Source organism: Lolium perenne, chromosome 5 (genome assembly GCF_019359855.2).
Source record: "Lolium perenne isolate Kyuss_39 chromosome 5, Kyuss_2.0, whole genome shotgun sequence".
Classification (NCBI taxonomy): domain Eukaryota; kingdom Viridiplantae; phylum Streptophyta; class Magnoliopsida; order Poales; family Poaceae; genus Lolium; species Lolium perenne.
In genome coordinates this window covers 134,755,089-134,775,074 of record NC_067248.2, presented here as the reverse complement: position 1 = coordinate 134,775,074, position 19,986 = coordinate 134,755,089, and the positions used below count along the sequence as shown (strand labels likewise).

Sequence of the window (19,986 nt, the reverse complement as noted above, 5' to 3'; positions counted from 1 at the left end):
GTTTGCGAGAGGGAGAGGGGTGTCGGCGCGTGTTTGCGAGAGGGAGAGTGCGCGTGTTTGCGAGAGGGAGAGGGGTGTCGGCGCGTGTTTGCGAGAGGGAGAGTGTGCGTGTTTGCGAGAGGGAGAGGGGTGTCGGCGCGTGTTTGCGAGAGGGAAAGGGCGCGTGTTTGCGAGAGGGGGAGGGTGTCGGCGACGGGTTTTTTCCAGGGGGGAGGGAGTTGACGTCGGTTGTTTGCGAGAGGGGTCTCGGCGGGTGTTTGCGAGAGGGGTGTCGGCGGTTACAACAAAATTTAAACTACAAATTTTTTACAAAAAAATTAAACTAACTAATTACAACAAAATTTGAACTAACTTATTATCTAACTACAAAATTTGTACAACAAAATTTAAACTAACATACTAAAATGTCTATATACTAAAATACTTACAAAAAAATTAAACTACTAATTATCTAACTACAAAATTTATACAACAAAATTTATACTAACTAACTAATACTAAATTTAAACTAGCAATTTACTAATACAAATTTTAACTAATACATAGAAAACTTACAAAAAACTAATACAAAATTTAAAATAACTAACTATACATATACTAAATTTAAACTAGCTAACTTAATTAACTAATTAACTAACAATATTACAAAAAAGTTAAAAAAAATGGCCAGGGGAGCCCGGCGGCGGCTACCTCGCAGATGGCCGGGCAGCGGCGCGGCCGAGGGCGGCGCGCGCGACAGAGGGAGGTGGTGCGGCCGAGGGAGGCGGCGCGGCGCGGCGGATCGAGGACGGCGCGGCCGAGGGAGGCGGCGCGCGGCAGAGGGAGGTGGCGCGGCCGAGGGCTACCGCGGAGGCGCGCGACGACGGCGCGAAGGACTACCGCGGAGGCGCGCAGCAGCAGAGGGAGGCGAAGAGGCGGCGGCCGGAGGCGAGGAAGATGGCCGCCGGCGGCGGTGAAATTGGGCAGCCTGGCGGCGCAATTTCGCTAAGGGAATGGCCTCCGGGTGTCGCGGGTGGGGGCTCCGCCCGCGGGGTTAGGTATTTATACCTAACCCCTTTTGTCGCGGGTGGTGGCACGACCCGTGATAAAAGGCCCCCCTTTTATCGCGGGTCGTGCCACCACCCGCGATAAAAGGGGGGTCCTTTTATCGCGGGCCGTGGCTCGACCCGCGACAAAAGGGGATAGGAGCTGATCCGTGGCACAGCCCAAACAAACGCTCTGGCCGTTTGAATCCAATGGCCTAGAGCCATTGGATGGTCTGTGCCACGGATCAGCTCATCTCACCCTCTTCACCCCTTTTCTTTTTTTCTATTTTAAATTAATAAAACTATTATTTCAATAACTTTTGAATGGTAACTCAAATACAAATGTTTTATATATGAATATTGATCAGAAAAAGCTAATGAACATGAATATGACATCCATATACCTATTCCACGTGCTGCCGTGCCACACGTGTCGCGTCCCCGTGCCACGTGTCGCGTCCCGTCGACGCCGTCGTGCGACGTGTCGCCACCGCTTCCACGTGCCTCGCCCCGCCGACGCCGGCGTGCGACGTGTAGCCACCACTTACACGTGCCATGCCCCGCGTGCGCTATATAGAGCGACGAGTGCGGGCGCAACCACACGTCACCACCGCCTCCGCTCATTCATCTCCGGGATGCCTCCACGTCGTCGAGGGGCGTCCGGTTTCCGTGGCGTTCGAGTGCGTCCGAGCGGTAGGTTCACCGCCGAGATACGCGCCGGTGGCTTCCGCCTCACCCTCGGCACGTACAACACACCGGAGCTGGCGGCGCGCGCTTACGACGCGGCGGCGTGGCGCTTTCGGCGGCCAGGGCACGACATGAACTTCCCGGATGTTGAATCGCTAGAGGAGGCGGAGTTCCTCGCGCCACCGCCGTGCCTCGTCGACGACGAGGACCGTCGCCGCCACCGCCAGGTGCAGCGCAGGATCGCCATCGCCGAGCGCGACGAGCAGTTGATGCGCCAGTGGAGGGCGCAGTCCCCCGACGCGTTCTTTGCTAACCTTAGGGCACAACGCAGGTCCAACAGGCGCCACCGTCGGGCCGTCGCCGCCTTCGAGCTCGAGAACCCGAATACAACTTGGACCGAAAACGACCCTCGGTGGGATGACATTTGGACGGAGACAACCTCCGACGACGAGTAGAGACTAGACTAGTAATTTATCTATTTTATTGTAATTTCAATAAAGTCGTTGTCGGTTCTATTAGTTTAAATTTAGTTTATAAAGTCGTTGTCGGTTGTTTTTGTTCAATAAAGTGGTTGACACGAAATTTATTACGATTGAACTGAAATTAAAGTACAGAGCTCAACTGAAAAATAAGATACATGGCCAGATTCGAATGTTGGAGCCATTCAATCATAGTCGTGCCTAGCCCTATAATAGTCGCCACTGTAGTCATCATAGTCGCCGACGTCATCGTCGCTAGCATCGGGGTCGCGGTTGTCGAACCTCGGCGGATGACCACGCGTGGGCTGGGATTGAGGGTAGCGCAGGCGGGGGCCACGATAGGCCATGACGCTCTGGAGAGTCCGGCCGCGCCACCACATCCGACGGCCGGCCTCGTTGAAGTTCGAAGGAGGCGGGCTGTCCTCCTCGTACCTGGCAACCGCCCTCTCACGCCGATTGATGAAGAAGCTGTCCCAAGTCGGGCTGTAGTCGGGATGCCACTGGGGATTCCTCCGCTGCTCAGGCGTGAGCTCGAAATAGTAGTGGTTCGTGATGGCCATCTCGCGTGGCACACCTACAGGGATAGGAGGGACCGGTACGCCTCCGACGCTCAGCAACCAGCCGGTCGGGGCGCGGTAGCCGGGCGGGCAGGGGTAGTTCGAGGCGCAAAGCGCCTCCGCCTCCCGGGGTGTTAGACATACGATGGAAGCCATGGGAGAGAGTGATGAGGTTTGCAGATATGAGTCCAAGCCTACATATATATAGTGGAAAAATGGCGGGAATGCGGGAAGAAAATAGGCGGGAACGAAGTGGCGCGCGAAACTTTCATCCCGGGTGGAGGCTCAAACCGGGACAAAAGACTGGGGGAGGCTTATCTAGGAGGGCCTTATCCGGGGGGATGATGTGCGGGTAACCTTTTGTCACGGTTGGTGGCTGCAACCGGGACTAAAGCTGTCGGCAGGATAAGGACGCGTGGGTGGACGCACTGCTCGATGAGATAAAGCATGTAGCGCACGACGCCCTGTCGAAGGAACAAGACAAAGTAGAAGCGGTGCCGTGCCTATAAAAGGAGCATCGATACGCCTTGCCAAGCAGATCAACAAGCCAAGCACAGTTTCATTCCCATGGATGAAGGAAAGGGTTGGGAAATCTCCCGTGGCGCAGCTTCTCGAAGATGTCGTTGGTGCACACGCCCTACGGCATCTTCGGAAGCTGCTCCTCGGAAAAATTTCCCTGCAAGCCCGTGAAAGACTCCCATGAACCTCTCGAAGGGGAAAGGGTTCTCATTATTACATAAATGTAGAGATTGTGTCTTGCAAACTATATATGAAGAATACATTATTACATCGCCATCTAGTGTTGTGATCTTCTACGCCGTAGCCATGGAGAATCTTCATCATTTAGTAAGATGCTTGGGTCAATTTTCACCGTGAAGGGCGGAATTTCTTTAAACTTATTATAATCTTCTGACATGTCTGTCTTGTCATCCACTCCCACGATGTTTCTTTTCCCCGAAAGAACTATGTGGCGCTTTGGCTCCTCGGTTGATGTATTCTTTTGTTGATTTCTTTTTCTTGATTTGCTAGACATGTCCTTCACGTAGAAAACTTGAGCCACCTCGCTGGCTAGGACAAATGGCTCGTCTGTGCACGCAAGATTGTTGGGATCCACTGTTATCATACCGTACTTATCGTCAATATGTATACCGCTGAGCTTCACCCATTTGCACCGAAACAAAGGGACCTTAAAAGTGGGACCATAGTCAAGTTCCCATATCTCCTCTATGTATCCATAATATGTGGTGGTCTGCCCATTCTCGTCTTTTGCATCGAAGCGGACACCGCTGTTTTGGTTGGTGCTCTTTTTATCTTGGTCGATCGTGTAAAATGTATTCCCATTTATCTCGTACCCTTGGAATGTACATATGTTTGAAGATGGTAACCTGGCCAACAAGAACAGCTGCTCCACAACAGATGGGTCATTAATGAGATGTCTTTGCAACCAACTCGCCGAAGGTATTCATGTGTTGACGTGTAATCAAGGACTCGGGCTGGCCCGGGTTTATTTCTCGTAAAGCATTCTTATGTTTCTCGATGTACGGAGCCACCAAGATGGAATTGTATAGAACTGTGTAGTGTGCTTGATTGAAAGAAATCTTGTCCCTGCACACCGTTGCTTTCCTTCCTAGTGTGCCTTTTCCAGTCAGCCTCCCCTCATACCGAGATTCAGGAACACCAATCGGCTTAAGGTCAGGAAGAAATTCAACACAAAACTCAATGACCTCCTCAGTTCCGTAGCCCTTTGAGATACTTCCTTCCGGCCTAGCTCGGTTATGAACATATTTCTTTAAGACTCCCATGAACCTCTCGAAGGGGAACATATTGTGTAGAAATACAGGACCGAGAATTCTAATCTCTTCAACTAGGTGAACGAGGAGGTGCGTCATAATATTGAAGAAGGATGGTGGGAACAACAACTCGAAGGCGACAAGACATTCGACCACATCTTCCTGTAATCCCGACAAAGTTTGGATCCATTACCTTCGAGAAATTGCGTTGAGGAATGCACATATCTTCACAATGGCTAGTCGAACATTTTCGGTAGAAGTCCCCTCAATGCAACCGGAAGCAATTGTGTCATAAGCACGTGATGCCAGTCATGGGACTTCGTGTTCTGGAATTTTTTCTCCTTCATATTTACTATCCCCTTTATATTCGACGAGAAACCAGACGGAACCTTGATACTGAATAGGGCTTCAAAAAAGATCTCCTTCTCTTGTTTGGTAAGAGCGTAGCTGGCAGGCCCTACAAACTGCCCTGGATGATTGCCGTTTCGTCCTTTATGACGTTCCTGGTCCTCCCGTGCTTCTGGTGTATCTTTTGTCTTTCCATACACGCCCAGAAAACCTAGAATATTCACACAAAGATTCTTGGTCAGGTGCATCACGTCAATTGCAGAGCGGACTTCCAGGACTTTCCAATATTCTAGCTCCCAAAAAATTGATTTTTTCTTCCACATGGGCGCGTGTCCGTCAGCGTCTTTCGGAACAGGTCGATCCTGGACCCTTTCCAAAGATAACATTTAAATCCTTGACCATGTCAAATATATCAGCACCACTACGGGGGATAGGCTTCGGACGGCGGTCTGCCTCGCCATCGAAATGCTTGCCTTTTTTCCTTAAGGGATGCTTGCGCGGAAGGAAACGACGATTGAACGGGTACACAACTTTTCTGCTTTTTTCCAAATATTTACTTTCAGTCTCATCTAAACAGTGTGTGCATGCATTGTATCCTTTGTTCGTCTGTCCTGAAATATTACTGAGAGCAGGTCAATCATTGATGGTTACGAATAGCAACGCTCGTAGGTCAAATTCTTGCTTGGTGTGCTCATCCCACACACGTACACCTGGTTTGGCCCACAACTCCAAAAGTTCATCGACTAATGGCCTTAGGTACACATCAATGTCGTTGCCCGGTTGCTTTGGACCTTGGATAAGCACTGGCATCATAATGAACTTCCGCTTCATGCACAACCAAGGAGGAAGGTTGTAGATACATAGAGTCACGGGCCAGTGTCTTTGTTGCAGCTCTCTGCTCCCCAAAGGGATTCATGCCATCTGTACTTAGACCAAAGTATAAGTTCCTTGCCTCACCTGTAAAATCCGGGAACTCTCTCCCGATGTTTCTCCACTGCCGACCATCAGCGGGGTGCCTCAACATCGCGTCTTTCTTACGTTCTTCCATGTGCCATCGCAACAACTTGGCATGCTCTTTGTTTCTGAACAAACGTTTTAACCGTGGTATTATGGGAGCATACCACATCACCTTCGCAGGAACCCTCTTCCTGGGTGGCTCGCCCTCAACATCACCAGGGTCATCTTTTCTGATCTTATACCGCAATGCACCGCATATCGGACATTTATTCAAATTCTCATACCGCGGTAGAGGATACAGTCATTAATGCATGCATGTATCTTCTGCACATCTAATCCTAGAGGGCAGACAAGCTTCTTTGCTTCATATGTACTGACGGGCAATTCGTTATTTCTTGGAAACAGCTTCTTTAATATTATCATCAATTTCTCAAATCCCGAGTCAGTCACACCGACCTCTGCCTTCCATTTCAGCAATTCCAATATGCTACCCAGCTTTCTATGTCCATCTTCACAACCGGGGTACAACAATTTGTGGTGGTCCTCTAACATCTTGTCGAAATGCAACCTCTCCTTATCCGTGGCACAGTCTCTTCTTGCATCAGAAATGGCCCGACGAAGATCATCATCAACAGGATCATCTGATGCCTGTTCTTCACGTCCTTCTTCTTCATTGTCGTACATTGCGGTATCATCGCATTCAGAGAACATAGATCGGTACTGGTCATCGTTATCTTCTTCTTCATCGCCGTCTTCCATCATAACCCCTTCTTCTCCGTGCTTGGTCCAAACATTATAGCTGGACATGAATCCAAACCGAAGCAGGTGGCTCTTAATGTCTCTTGAGCAAGAGTAATCCTTCTCATTCTTACATTTCAGACATGGACAACACATAAAACCTTGCTTCGACTTGTTGGCCTCGGCCACAAGCAGGAAAGAATTCACGCCCTCTCTGAAAGCGGGAGCACATCGGTTACCGTACATCCATGGATGACTCATCTGCATCATAAGTGTATCAGATGCAATCACCTTGCTAAAATTAGTATTGTACGGACTATGTATATACGAGAAAATAGTTGCTAACCTTTTAGGATCAAAAAGAGGAGAAATATTATCAAATAAAATCAAGTGGCATCCCTCACAAGCATTCCATCAAACACCTCTTGTGCACATCAAGAAAAAATGAGCTAGCATACACCTCCACCTTTCACCACCAAGGAAAAAAATGTAGGGGGAGGTGGGGGGGGCTGGTTGCGTGTATATATAGGAATGGACCTTTTGTCGCGGGCCGTATTACGACCCGCGACAAAAGGGGTGCTGGCGGGAGGCGCCAGAGCACAGACCCCTTTTGTCGCGGGTTGTGATACGGCCCGCGACAAAAGGGCGCGATAAAAGGCCCGGCTCGCTCCAAATGGTTTCGGGGCGACGTGGCCAGGCCATTTGTCGCGGGTGCAGGCACGCCCGCGACAAAAGGCTCCCACGAAAGCCCTGTTTTCCACTAGTGAAAGATCGGCATTTCAGTATTCTTTGGTTTGAGAGGTATATTGTTCTTGTATACCCATACAATTGTACAACCACTCATCAAAATTAATCGAAGCGACACTACAAATACTCATTGTTGCCTCTGTTCAAAATTGTGCGTCAATTAAATAGGATAGGAGGGAGTACATTGTTTTTGTGGTATTGAATTTTTTGTGTGTCTAGTTTCTCCACCCTAGCACAAAATCCTAGATTCATCACTGGAGCCCAGCGAGATATGTTTCTGGAATTGTATAAGGCCACCTTTTGCGGTTCAATTCAGCTCCCGGGTGCGTATGCTTCCTCTACCAGAAATTGTATTTCGAAATGTTGAAAAATTTAACAAATTTTTTTACATGTACATCTCCATAATATATGTGTGTTCATCAAGTTTCTCGAGAAACCACTAATTTTTGTGATCTATGTAAAAAAAGAGAAAAATTATCTTCCGAAAAACTTTATTTTTAGCATTGAATTTTGTTTTTTTACACGCGTCACACAATAAGTTAACTTTTCATGAAACAACTTTATGAGCACGTAGCACGTGAACATGAACATGCAGATTTTTCGTTTCATTTTTCAAAAAAATTCAAAATACCTGTAACATGCATTTTAAAATAAGAAAGCATATGCTCCCATGCGCCAAAACACCACTCCCCATCTATTGAATAGAGTAAGGGTCTGAATCTGCACCCAGAACTGCTAGTTTCTGCAGTAGCTTCAGAGAAACAGGATCACAAGCTTAACCCTCAACAACTTCCTGTAGCCAAGCAGGTTGACAACTTGTCACAGTATATGCAAGTTGCAAGACAAAGCATCCGCAGCCCCTACAATGGATTAGCAAATTTTGTACGGAAGACCCAATAGTTTAGTGAAAGCCTAGTTTATTTATATCATTAATTTCTGTGGACTTAATTTTTCGATCCATGCAGAGATGCGGCCGTAGCTGACCCTATCCTGTTTCCTGGTAACAGCCTGAGTTTAATCAGTCGCCGGCGCATTTCCTTGTACGGCCGCGCGTGCGCAACATATTTAACGGGATTTTTGTCAAGACAACCTCTTCTCATCATCATCTTCTTGCTAATCATATGTAAAAATAAAATACGGATAAAATAACACGAAGAGCCGCGTGCATGAAAGCAATGCTGCGGCAGCGACTACTCAAGTTGACAACGGCATTCATGCGGAACATGTCAAAACACGCTTCCACAACATAGCTAAAGGTCCTGCCCTTTGCCAATGGATCAAGGCTACAAATAGCCTCCATATCATCCCCGTCTTCCTCACATCATATCCATCTCTCTGCCATCTTTCCATCTTGCAGCTAGCTAGCTTGCTTGTCACCATATCCAAACTTACCAACGTCCAAGTGCTCATGGCCACTATATCTTGCTTGTCGCCGGCTGCTCGTTGCAGCCTCCTGCTCACGGTAGCTGCACTAGTCCTAGTGCTGAGCCACGGGGCACTACGGGAACCAGTCAAGGTGCCGACGGCGTGCCGACGGCCAAATATAGGGGCCGTCGGCACAGAACTCGTTCTGGCTAGGCCAGCAGGTCAGCCGTCGGCACAGGTAAACCGTCGGCACATGAAGGTCTGTGCCGACGGCAACCGTCGGCACAGTTTCGGCCGTCGGCACAGCCTCTCCGTCGTGACGGCGAGCTAACAGCGTCAGGCCTGTGCCGACGGCTTGCCGTCGGCATATATTTCAGCCCTGTACCGACGGCAAGGCCGTCGGCATAGCTATTTTCCATTTTACCACATTAATCTTAAAAAAATCATAACTAAATCATTATAATTCAGAAAAATATAAATAATATATCAAAATTTTCAGAAAAATAAGTTCTATCTTGGAAAAATATCAAACTTGAAATATTTAAAATGAAAAAGATCTTCATGCCCGCCATTTTGAATATAGTTTGAAACGGGCATAAAAAATTCGAAAACGATCCAAACAATGTGAAACCTTCGCGTGGTGTCATATTATGTGTCATAGTTGCAAGAAAAAATATTAAAGTTGGAAAATTGCGAACATCACGAAAAATCCTTCACAAAATGAGCTATCATGTTCGAGGTTTCATGACATTTAGGTCAAACGGCCAGGTTATGGATAGAATCGCGGCATAGTTTGTGATAATATGCCCATATTGTGCATACATGTGCATATTGGGATGTCTTACGATATTGCAGGAGGAAGTTTTCCATTTCATCGCACGAAAAAACCATTTTCCATTTTTGAGGTGCCGAAAACGGGGTGTTTTGTGAAGCAACCACCAAATTAAAGATTCACATTGGTACCAACACATTTTTAAAAAATACTAGACCAACTAAGATGCAAAATTTCTCAACCGGTGTATCTGGAACCTTTCTATCCACCCCTCATGAAAAAGACAAATTCCTGCCGAATCGGTAGGAGGCCGACCAGATTTGAACTACAGGTACATGATATATTGCTCAAGATTTTTTGTAAAAATCATTTTTAGATTCACAACATGCTATTTCATCAGATATCCAGTGCAAGTTTGGCGAGCCTCAGCCCCGGGCAAAGGATCTTCATGCCCGCCGTTTTGAATATAGTTTGAAACGGGCATAAAAAATTCGAAAACGATCCAAACAATGTGAAACCTTGGCGTGGTGTCATATTATGTGTCATAGTTGCAAGAAAAAATATTAAAGTTGGAAAATTGCGAACATCACAAAAAATCCTTCACAAAATGAGCTATCATGTTCGAGGTTTCATGACATTTAGGTCAAACGACCATGTTATGGATAGAATCGCGGCATAGTTTGTGATAATGTGCCCATATTGTGCACACATGTGCATCTTGGGATGTCTTACGATATTGCAGGAGGAAGTTTTCCATTTTATCGCACGAAAAAACCATTTTCCATTTTTGAGGTGCCGAAAACGGGGTGTTTTGTGAAGCAACCACCAAATTAAAGATTCACATTGGTACCAACACATTTTAAAAAAATACTAGACCAACTAAGATGCAAAAATACTCAACCGGTGTATCTGAAACCTTTCTGTCCACGCCTCATGAAAAAGACAAATTCCTGCCGAATCGGTAGGAGGCCGACCAGATTTGAACTACAAGCACATGATATATTGCTCAAGATTTTTTGTAAAACTCATTTTTAGATTCACAACATGCTCTTTCATCAGAGATCCAGTGCAAGTTTGGTGAGCCTCAGCCCCGGGCAAAGGATCTTCATGCCCGCCGTTTTGAATATAGTTTGAAACAGGCATAAAAAATTCGTTTTGTGAAGCAACCACCAAATTAATGTTTCACATTGGTACCAACATATTTTTTTAAAATACTAGACCACCTAAGATGGAAAATTTCCCAACCGGTGTATCTGGAAGTTTTACGTCCATCCCTCATGAAAAAGACAAATTCCTGCCGAATCGGTAGGAGGCTGACCAGATTTGAAATACTGGTACATGATCTAATGCTCAAGATTTTTTGGAAAAATGATTTTTAGATTCAAAATATGATATAGATGTCATATTTGGATTCCTCTCATTTTTGTAATCGATTTAGACATATTATTTGTCAAATTTGGATTTACAGATTTAAAGATATTAATTATTCCATATTAAATAAAAAGAAAAAAAATCATTTTATTGTCCATTTGAATTCAAGATTAATATACTTATTCTTGTAGTTTATGTAGGTAATTGTTTGGAATTCAAAAAATAATGATGTGCAACGTCAAGTAATAAGGGTTAATAGTATTGATATGGTATTATTGTCAACAAGGTGTCATTTCTTACATAGAATCTAGTCTAAATGGAACCAAGAAGTTAAGCGTGCTAGGGGTGGAGTAGTGTGAGGATGGGTGACTGGCCGGGAAGTTTGACCATGAGTGGAATTTGACCTAATATTAAGTGTAGTTAGAGTTAAAATGGTGCATGTGTGAGATTAAAAAAATTGGGATAAATTTTTTTTGAAAAAAAAGTTGAAAAAATTTGAATTTTTTTTGGAAAAATTCGTGCCAGAATTACCAAACGGCGTTATTTCTATGCCGACGGCAAAGCCGTCGGCACAGGATGCAGTGCCGATGGCCAGCCTGTGCCGACGGCAACTTTGCCTGTGCCGAGGCGTTATTGTGCCGACGGCAAGGTGCCGACGGCTGCCGTCGGCACAAGACTGCGCCGAAGGCAAAGCAAGCTGTGCCGACGGCCGCCGGCCGTCGGCACCTTGACTGGTTCCCGTAGTGGGGCCCATGCTCATGGCGGTTACCGTGCCGGGTTGAGCTCATCGTTCTACGATAACTCATGTCCTAGTACACGGGACATTGTCCGGCGCGTCATCCAGGACGCCCGTGTCGCCGACGCACGCTTCCCGGCCAGCCTCATCCGCCTTCACTTCCACGACTGCTTCGCTAACGTGAGTTTACAAAATCCCACACATAACTGATCGCATAGTACACTACGGATTCATTATCTCATCAATCTAGACTGCTTTAATTTATCCAGGGTTGCGATGGCTCGCTTCTGCTCGATGACGACGTCTCATCGGGGATAGTGAGCGAGAAGAAAGCCCCAGGGAATTACAAGTCTGCACGTGGATTCAATGTGGTTGACAATATTAAGAGCTCATTGGAGAAAGCTTGCCCCGGCATAGTCTCATGTATCGACATCCTCACCCTAGCCGCTGAAATCTCTGTCGAACTAGCTGGAGGGCCGTCATGGAGCGTTCCCCTAGGGCGCCGCGACGGCACGAAGACCAATATCGAGAGCGCCGACGATCTGCCGAGCCCTTTCGACCCTCTGGATATCCTTCAAAAGAAATTCAAGAACATGGGTCTCAATGACATTGACCTTGTTGCCCTTCAAGGAGCGCACACCTTTGGGCGAACACAGTGTCAATTCACACAACGGAACTGCACAGCCAGGCAGGATGAGGGGACACTGGTGAACCTTGATGCGGTCACTCCCGACGTGTTTGACAACAAGTACTATGGCAACCTCCTGCGCGGGAGTGCCCCGCTCTCGTCTGACCAGGTTATGCTGAGAAAAGTGCTTGATGTCTACGGGTGCTTCTATTCTTGTAGACAGTGTTGGGCCTCCAAGAGCAGAGGTTTGTAGAACAGCAGCAAGTTTTCCTTAAGTGGATCACCCAAGGTTTATCGAACTCAGGGAGGAAGAGGTCAAAGATATCCCTCTCATGCAACCCTGCAACCACAAAGCAAGAAGTCTCTTGTGTCCCCAACACACCTAATAGGTGCACTAGTTCGGCGAAGAGATAGTGAAATACAAGTGGTATGAATGAATATGAGCAGTAGTAACGGCGCCAGAAAAGTGCTTGCTGGCGTGCAGTTGATGGTAGTAATATTGCAGGAAGTAAACAAGCAGTAAAACAGTAAACAAGCAGCGATAGCAGTATTTAGGAACAAGGCCTAGGGATCATACTTTCACTAGTGGACACTCTCAACATTGATCACATAACAGAATAAATAGATAGATGCTAGACTCTACACCCTCTTGTTGGATGATGAACACCACTAACTGTGTAGGATTACACGAACCCTCAATGCCGGAGTTAACAAGCTCCACAATATTCAATGTTCATATTTAAATAACCTTAGAGTGCATAACAGATCAACATAACCAAACCAAGTACTAACATAGCATGCACACTGTCACCTTCACACTACGAAAGGAGGAATAGATCACATCAATACTATCATAGCAATAGTTAACTTCATAATCTACAAGAGATCACAATCATAGCCTACGCCAAGTACTACACGATGCACACACTGTCACCATTACACCGTGCAGGAGGAATAAACTACTTTAATAACATCACTAGAGTAGCACACAGATAAATTGTGATACAAAACACATTGCAATCATAAAGAGATATAAATAAGCACTTCACTATGCCATTCATAACAGTGAATAAGTATTCTGTGAAATATAGCCTAAGAGACCCACACGGTGCACACACTGTTACCTTTACACACGTGGGACAAGGATTCTCCGGAGATCACATAAGTAAAATCCACTTAACTAGCATAATGACATCTAGATTACAAGCATCATCATATGAATCTCAATCATGTAAGGCAGCTCATGAGATTATTGTATTGAAGCACATAGGAGAGAGATGAACCACATAGCTACCGGTACAGCCCCGAGCCTCAATGGAGAACTACTCCCTCCTCATGAGAGACAGCAGCGTTGATGAAGATGGCGGTGGTGTTAATGGAGAAGCCTTCCGGGGGCACTTCCCCGTCCCGGCGGCGTGCCGGAACAGAGACTCCTATCCCCCAGATCTTGGCTTCGCGATGGCGGCGGCTCTGGAAGGTTTTCTCTGGTTTCGTCGAACGTGGTAGGGTTTTCGCGACGGAGACTTTAAGTAGGCGGAAGGGCAAGGTCGGTGGAGTCCTGGTGGGGCCACACACTAGGCCGGCGCGGCCAGGGCTTGGGCCGCGCCGCCCTACTGTGTCCCCACCTCGTGGCCCCACTTCGTTTCCCCTTCGGACTTCTGGAAGCTTCGTGGAAAAATAGGACCCTGGGCGTTGATTTCGTCCGATTCCGAGAATATTTCCTTACTAGGATTTCTGAAACCAAAAACAGCAGAAAACAGCAACTGGCCCTTCGGCATCTCGTCAATAGGTTAGTTCCGGAAAACGCATAATAATGACATAAAGTATGCATAAAACATGTAGATATCATCAATAATGTGGCATGGAACATAAGAAATTATCGATAGGTCGGAGACGTATCATGCTGTCTGACCCCTTCGCGGCGACAACTACTGCGCCGATTGTTCGCAGGTTCTCCGATAACCAGAAGGAATTCTTCAGAAACTTTGCAGCCTCCATGATCAAAATGGGAAATATAAGTCCATTGACAGGAAGAGATGGAGAGATTAGAAAGAACTGTCGCAGGGTGAACATGAAGTACTATTAAGGAACAAGATTCGATGCTCGTTGATGAACCTAAAAATTAGTTATTTTCGTTTTACAGTTCGTCATGCATGCTTGTATAAATCATTTTTTGGTTTGTTCTAAATGTAAAGTATTCATTGTCCCTTTCCGCAAAAGCTAAATGTAAATATTTCTAGTTTGTTTTATTACAAGGCTATTTTAAAGAAAATATATCTGTAGCACTATTAAGTTATTGTACTCCACCCGTTTCTAAATATTTATAGCAGGTTCAGTAAATTTACACAGGTTATACCTTATATTTAAATCTGCAATAAGTATTTAAAACAAAAGGGAGTACTATTGAATATTTAAACGTTGTGTGAAAACCCTACAACAACCGGTAATGACACCTATCACTTGTGGAGTGTTATTATTAATATTTTTGCTTGTTTCAAAACACAATCAAAACAATTTCTTGGATCTAGTCTTTGGCCTAGATCATCTTGTTGGAAACCTCTTTAAACTCAAGATTTCTTCATCAATGCAAATGGAAAGTCTTTTTGCTTATTTCAAAACAAAAAATACATCAATACAAATGACTGAAACAATTTCCAATTATCATAAGAGAAAAGTTTTACGCCTCCGGAAGCAAGTTTCTAGCTATCTCACAAGTAGAAAAGCCCTTGATCGGTTCGGTCAAATATGCTAGGCGAGCTCGTACGACTTTCACCATTGTTCTACTACTTGAACGATGAAAGGAAGGATCACACGGTTGGATTCAGCTGCAGCTGTTTACTGGTAACGGTATGACGTTTCTGTCGTTGCATTTCCTCTTTCCGCGCATGCAACATATGTTACAGAATTTTATCGTGACAACAACTTCATCTCTCTAAGTGCATAAAATACCAGATATAATAAGACATGATTCGGCCGGGCCCCTAAACTTTCCTGGGAAGTGGGAACAAACACATGAACTCACGTTAACATGTCGATCGTCACATTTTCCTGTATGGCCTAACTAGCCACCAACAAGTCCTCTGTAATCATGTAATAAGTACTCCCTCTGAGTATATAAGAAAATTTCATATGGACGACCTCTTACCCCTCCCATCATCATCTCGATGTCAACTTCTTCACGCTGATCGTATGAACTATGGATAAAACAACATGATCAGCCGAATGAAAGCAATGCTGTGGTGGCCTATACTCAACTTGCCAACGGAACATGTCAAACAAGCTTCCACAAAAAAACTAGCTAAAAGGTCAGCATCGGCGATGTGCTAGTGGATCAACACTACAAATAGCCTCCGTTTTCTTCGGCAAAGGAAATATATAAATATCATGACAGTATGAATTACATCCAGCCTATGTACCAATAAAATGCCTGAAATACTTCTAAGATGCACACATCCAAAAAAATAAAAAATTTAAATTAAATAGATAATGCCCTGACATGGTGATTGTTCACTCGGAGTAGCAGCATACCAACCTCCACCCAAGACAGTACCGAAATAATAAAATGTTTTCCAAAAAGCGACGGCTTTTAGTTTTCACCTGGAAACTCCAGACTCATTACTTTTTTTCTCGATAAGGGGCGCTTTATTACTTAAGAGTTTTAAGCCATTACATCCGACCTCTGCATATCTTAGATGCACACAGCCGTTGTTTAGTCTTGACAACCGTTGTTTAGTCCAGACTCATTACTTGAGGAGTATTATCCAAAACAAATTTATCTAGTGTTGTTGCCCACATTATCGATCCAACATTCATGTTTCACTAACATCATCTTCATCTCTCCTTCTATTGATCCATCAGCTAGCTTGTTTGGGAAGTGAGAGCATGGCTCAACTTGTTGGGGGGAGTGGATGTACAACCCCAACACCCGAATTCAAATCTTCACAGGAAATTTAGATTTCAATTTATACTTGAGGCCCAAACATGTACCGGTACTAATGCAATTTATCTTGAGCTGTGCATTCCTAGTTGGTTCAGAGGCCGGAAAGTGAAATTCTCCCATTTTGAACTTAAAACCAAGGTTTGCACGTGTTATCTTCATCGTGGGGTAATTCTTACCAAGGATAACCTTGTAAAACTCGATTTTCAGAGAAGTAAAAGTTGTGTTTTTTTGTCACCATGATGAAACTATCACGCACTTATTTATCCAATGCTAATTTGCTATATCTATATGGCAACTCAGCCAGATAGGTTCTACCTTATTCCCTCCATGCAGCCCCGTTGCGAATATATTTGCCAATTCGCTCGACGGTGTGGATAACAGGTTTAAGTTACTTATTAGGATGGGAGTGATTGCCATTATTTGGTCGATTTGGCTGTATAGAAATGACAATTTTTTTAATAATAAAATGCTTCTCTAATGCAGGTCATCTACCAGTGCACAACTATGCTTCGTTCGTGGCCGTCTCTATACCGTGTGGAGCATCGCGACCTATTTACGGAGGTGTCTACTCGGTTGGAGGATACGGCGAGGGATATTTTTTCCATAATGGATGCCATCTTAATCTTCGGATTGAACCTCCATCACAATGGGTGTTCATACATTTTACACTTTTTAACTTTTTGGTTGTGACTTCTAAACTTGTATGGCTGTGTGTATCTTAGATATGCAGAGGCTGAATTTAATGTTTAGACTTTTTAACTAATAAAACGTCTTTTATCGAAAACAAAACCAGCTAGCTTATGGATAAATCCATAAGTGTCGGGCCAATTGAAGCTACAACTCTCCTTCTGAACGTGTGTTGGCCGTGAAGATAGCTGTTTCATCTAGCTTGTTGTAAAGCTGTTCGCTGCAGCCTCTTGCTCACGCTAGCATTGGTCCTAGTGTTGAGCCTCGGTGCTCATGCTCATGGTGGCTCGTGTGCTGGGCCGAGCTTATCATTCGAAGACAACTCATGTCCCAGTACACGGGACATTGTATTGCACGTCATCTAGGACACCGGCCGGCTTGCCGAGCGCACATCCCAGACAGCCTTACCCACCTTTATTTCATGACTGCTTCCTCAATTTAAGTTTACAAAAGCAAGCATACATATATACATAAGGCATAAATATAAATCAACTCATCGTGTTAACCATAGTACACTATGGTGCATCATCTCATCAATCGAGATTTCTTTAATTTATCCAAGGTCGTGACATCTCACTTCTGCTCGATGATGACATCTCGCCGGCAATTGTGAGCGAGAAGAAATTTCCAGCCAACAAGCAGCCAACGTGTGGGTTCAATGTGGTCGGCAGCATCAAGCAAGCGTTGGAGAAAGCTTAATAGATCCTGAAATCTTTGTCAAACTGACTGGAGGAGGACCAACCTAGAGCGTGACTTTTGGGCGCCATGATGGCATGAGGACTAACATCCAGAGGTGCAGCAATTTAAATTAGTGACACGATCTAATTGATGTGCTTATGTCCATCACATCATTCTTCTATTGGCAGGATCCTAGTATTATTAATTAACAACACATGTCTAACACATACCCATGGTTAGAAAAAACCTTATGTATCCATTCGTGGAGATGTAATCAAGTTTGCGACGGACCGGTCTCACGCTTTCACCCTTCCTTTTAGTATTTTAGTAAACGAAACGACAGGCACCGATGCATGCACGAGTTACGATTCTGCCCCGGTGGCTTTCATCAATCGATTGACTCGAGTGAGTGAAACAAAAGGAGGCAATCGAGCTAGCGAACGATGCAACCAGTGCTGTGGAGGCAATCCAATGCGTTCTTCTTTGTTTGTTTGATCTCTTGACAGATACACCGCACGCGCGGCAGTAAAAGATGGCTTGTTTGTTAGTTTGATCCCTTGATGGATACACTGCACGCGCAAGGACGACCAAGAAAGAAAAGAACAGTCTGCCGTTAATCAGTCGGCGCATTTTCTTGTACGTACGGCCGCGCGTGCGCAACATATAAAACAGGATTTAGTCAAGACGACATCTTCTTCTTGCTAATCATGTAAAATATGGATAAAATAACATGAGGAGCAATGCTGCCGCGGCCAATACTCATGTTTACGACGGCAGCCATGGGAACATGTCAAACACGCTTCCACAAAATCCTAACTAGCTATAAGGTCAAGACCGCCCCCCTGTGCTAATGGATCAATACTACAAATAGCCTCCATTGCATCCCGTTTCCCTCACATCATATCCATCTCTCTGCAATACATTTCCTTCTTTCCATCTTGCAGCTAGCTAGCTTGCTTGTCACCATATCCAAACCCTCAGGCATTTCTTCTTTTCAACGTCCAAGTGCACATGGCCACTATCTCTTGCTTGTCGCCGGCTGCTCGTTGCAGCCTCCTGCTCACGATAGCTGCATTAGTCCTAGTGCTGAGCCACGGGGCCCATGCTAATGGTGGTTACCGTGCTGGGTTGAGCTCGTCGTTCTACGACAGCTCATGCCCTAGTGCACGAGACATTGTCCGGCGCGTCATCCAGGATGCCCGTGTCACCGACGCGCGCATCCCGGCCAGCCTCATCCGCCTTCACTTCCACGACTGCTTCGCCAACGTGAGTTTACAAAACCACACATAACTGATTGCGTTGATCGATAGTACACTGCGGTTCATTATCTCATCAATCGAGACTACTTTAATTTGTCTAGGGTTGTGACGGCTCGCTTTTGCTCGATGACAACGTCTCCTCGGGGATAGTGAGCGAGAAGAAAGCCCCTGGGAATTACAAGTCAGCGCGCGGATTCAATGTGGTCGACAATATCAAGCGCTCATTGGAGAAAGCTTGCCCCGACATCGTCTCATGTGCCGACATCCTCACTCTAGCCGCTGAAATCTCTGTCGAATTGGCCGGAGGGCCGTCATGGAGCGTTCCCCTCGGGCGCCGCGATGGCACAAAGACCAACATCGAGAGCGCCAACGATCTACCGAGCCCTTTCGACCCTCTGGATATCCTTCAAGATAAATTCAAGAACATGGGTCTCAACGACATTGACCTTGTTGCCCTTCAGGGAGCGCACACCTTTGGGCGGACGAAGTGTCAATTCACACAGAGGAACTGCACGGCCAGGCAAGGTGAGGGGACACTGGTGAACCTTGATGCTGTCACTCCCGACGTGTTTGACAACAAGTACTACGGCAACCTCCTGCGTGGGCGCGCCCCACTCTCGTCTGACCAGGTTATGATGTCTGACCCCTTCGCGGCGACAACTACTGCACCGATTGTTCGCAGGTTCTCTGATAACCAGAAAGACTTCTTCAGAAACTTTGCAACCTCAATGATCAAAATGGGAAATATAAGTCCACTGACAGGAAGGGATGGAGAGATTAGGAAGAACTGTCGCAGGGTGAACAAGAAATACTATTAAGGAACAAGATTCAATGCTTGTTGATGAACCTAACAAGTAGTTGTTTTTGTTTATGCTTGTATAAATCATTTTTTGGTTCCTTCTAAATGTAAAGTATTCATCGTACCGCAAAACCTAAATGTAAATGTTTCTACCCTGTTTTTCTTTTGAGCAACTGTCATGAGCTCTGACTTTGAAATTTGGCCTGTTTATAAGGGAAATTGGCGGAAAACTGATACAAACACGACACATTGTCCGGTTTATAAGGAAAACCAGACAAGAAAAAACCAACACAACACCGTTTGTTTTGGGAAATCTGACGAAAAACCGCAGACCTGGCCACACGACCTAGATCAACTAGGTCTGGAGCGCCGCCCGAGTGACAATAGCACGACGGCAACAGCGAGTGCCGCGACTGCCCGGTC

The 19,986-nt window shown here is 45.6% G+C and overlaps 1 protein-coding gene across 1 annotated transcript; it reads left to right on the top strand.

Annotated features, from left to right (window-relative positions):
• Nucleotides 1-18,407: 18,407 nt before the first annotated feature.
• On the top strand, nucleotides 18,408-19,732 carry LOC127299965 (peroxidase 2). The gene is made up of 2 exons (XM_051330027.2): nucleotides 18,408-18,771; nucleotides 18,866-19,732. Exons 1-2 carry the CDS (start codon nucleotides 18,517-18,519, stop codon nucleotides 19,580-19,582), a joined length of 972 nt encoding a protein of 323 aa, XP_051185987.1. The 5' UTR covers nucleotides 18,408-18,516; the 3' UTR covers nucleotides 19,583-19,732.
• Nucleotides 19,733-19,986: the final 254 nt, after the last annotated feature.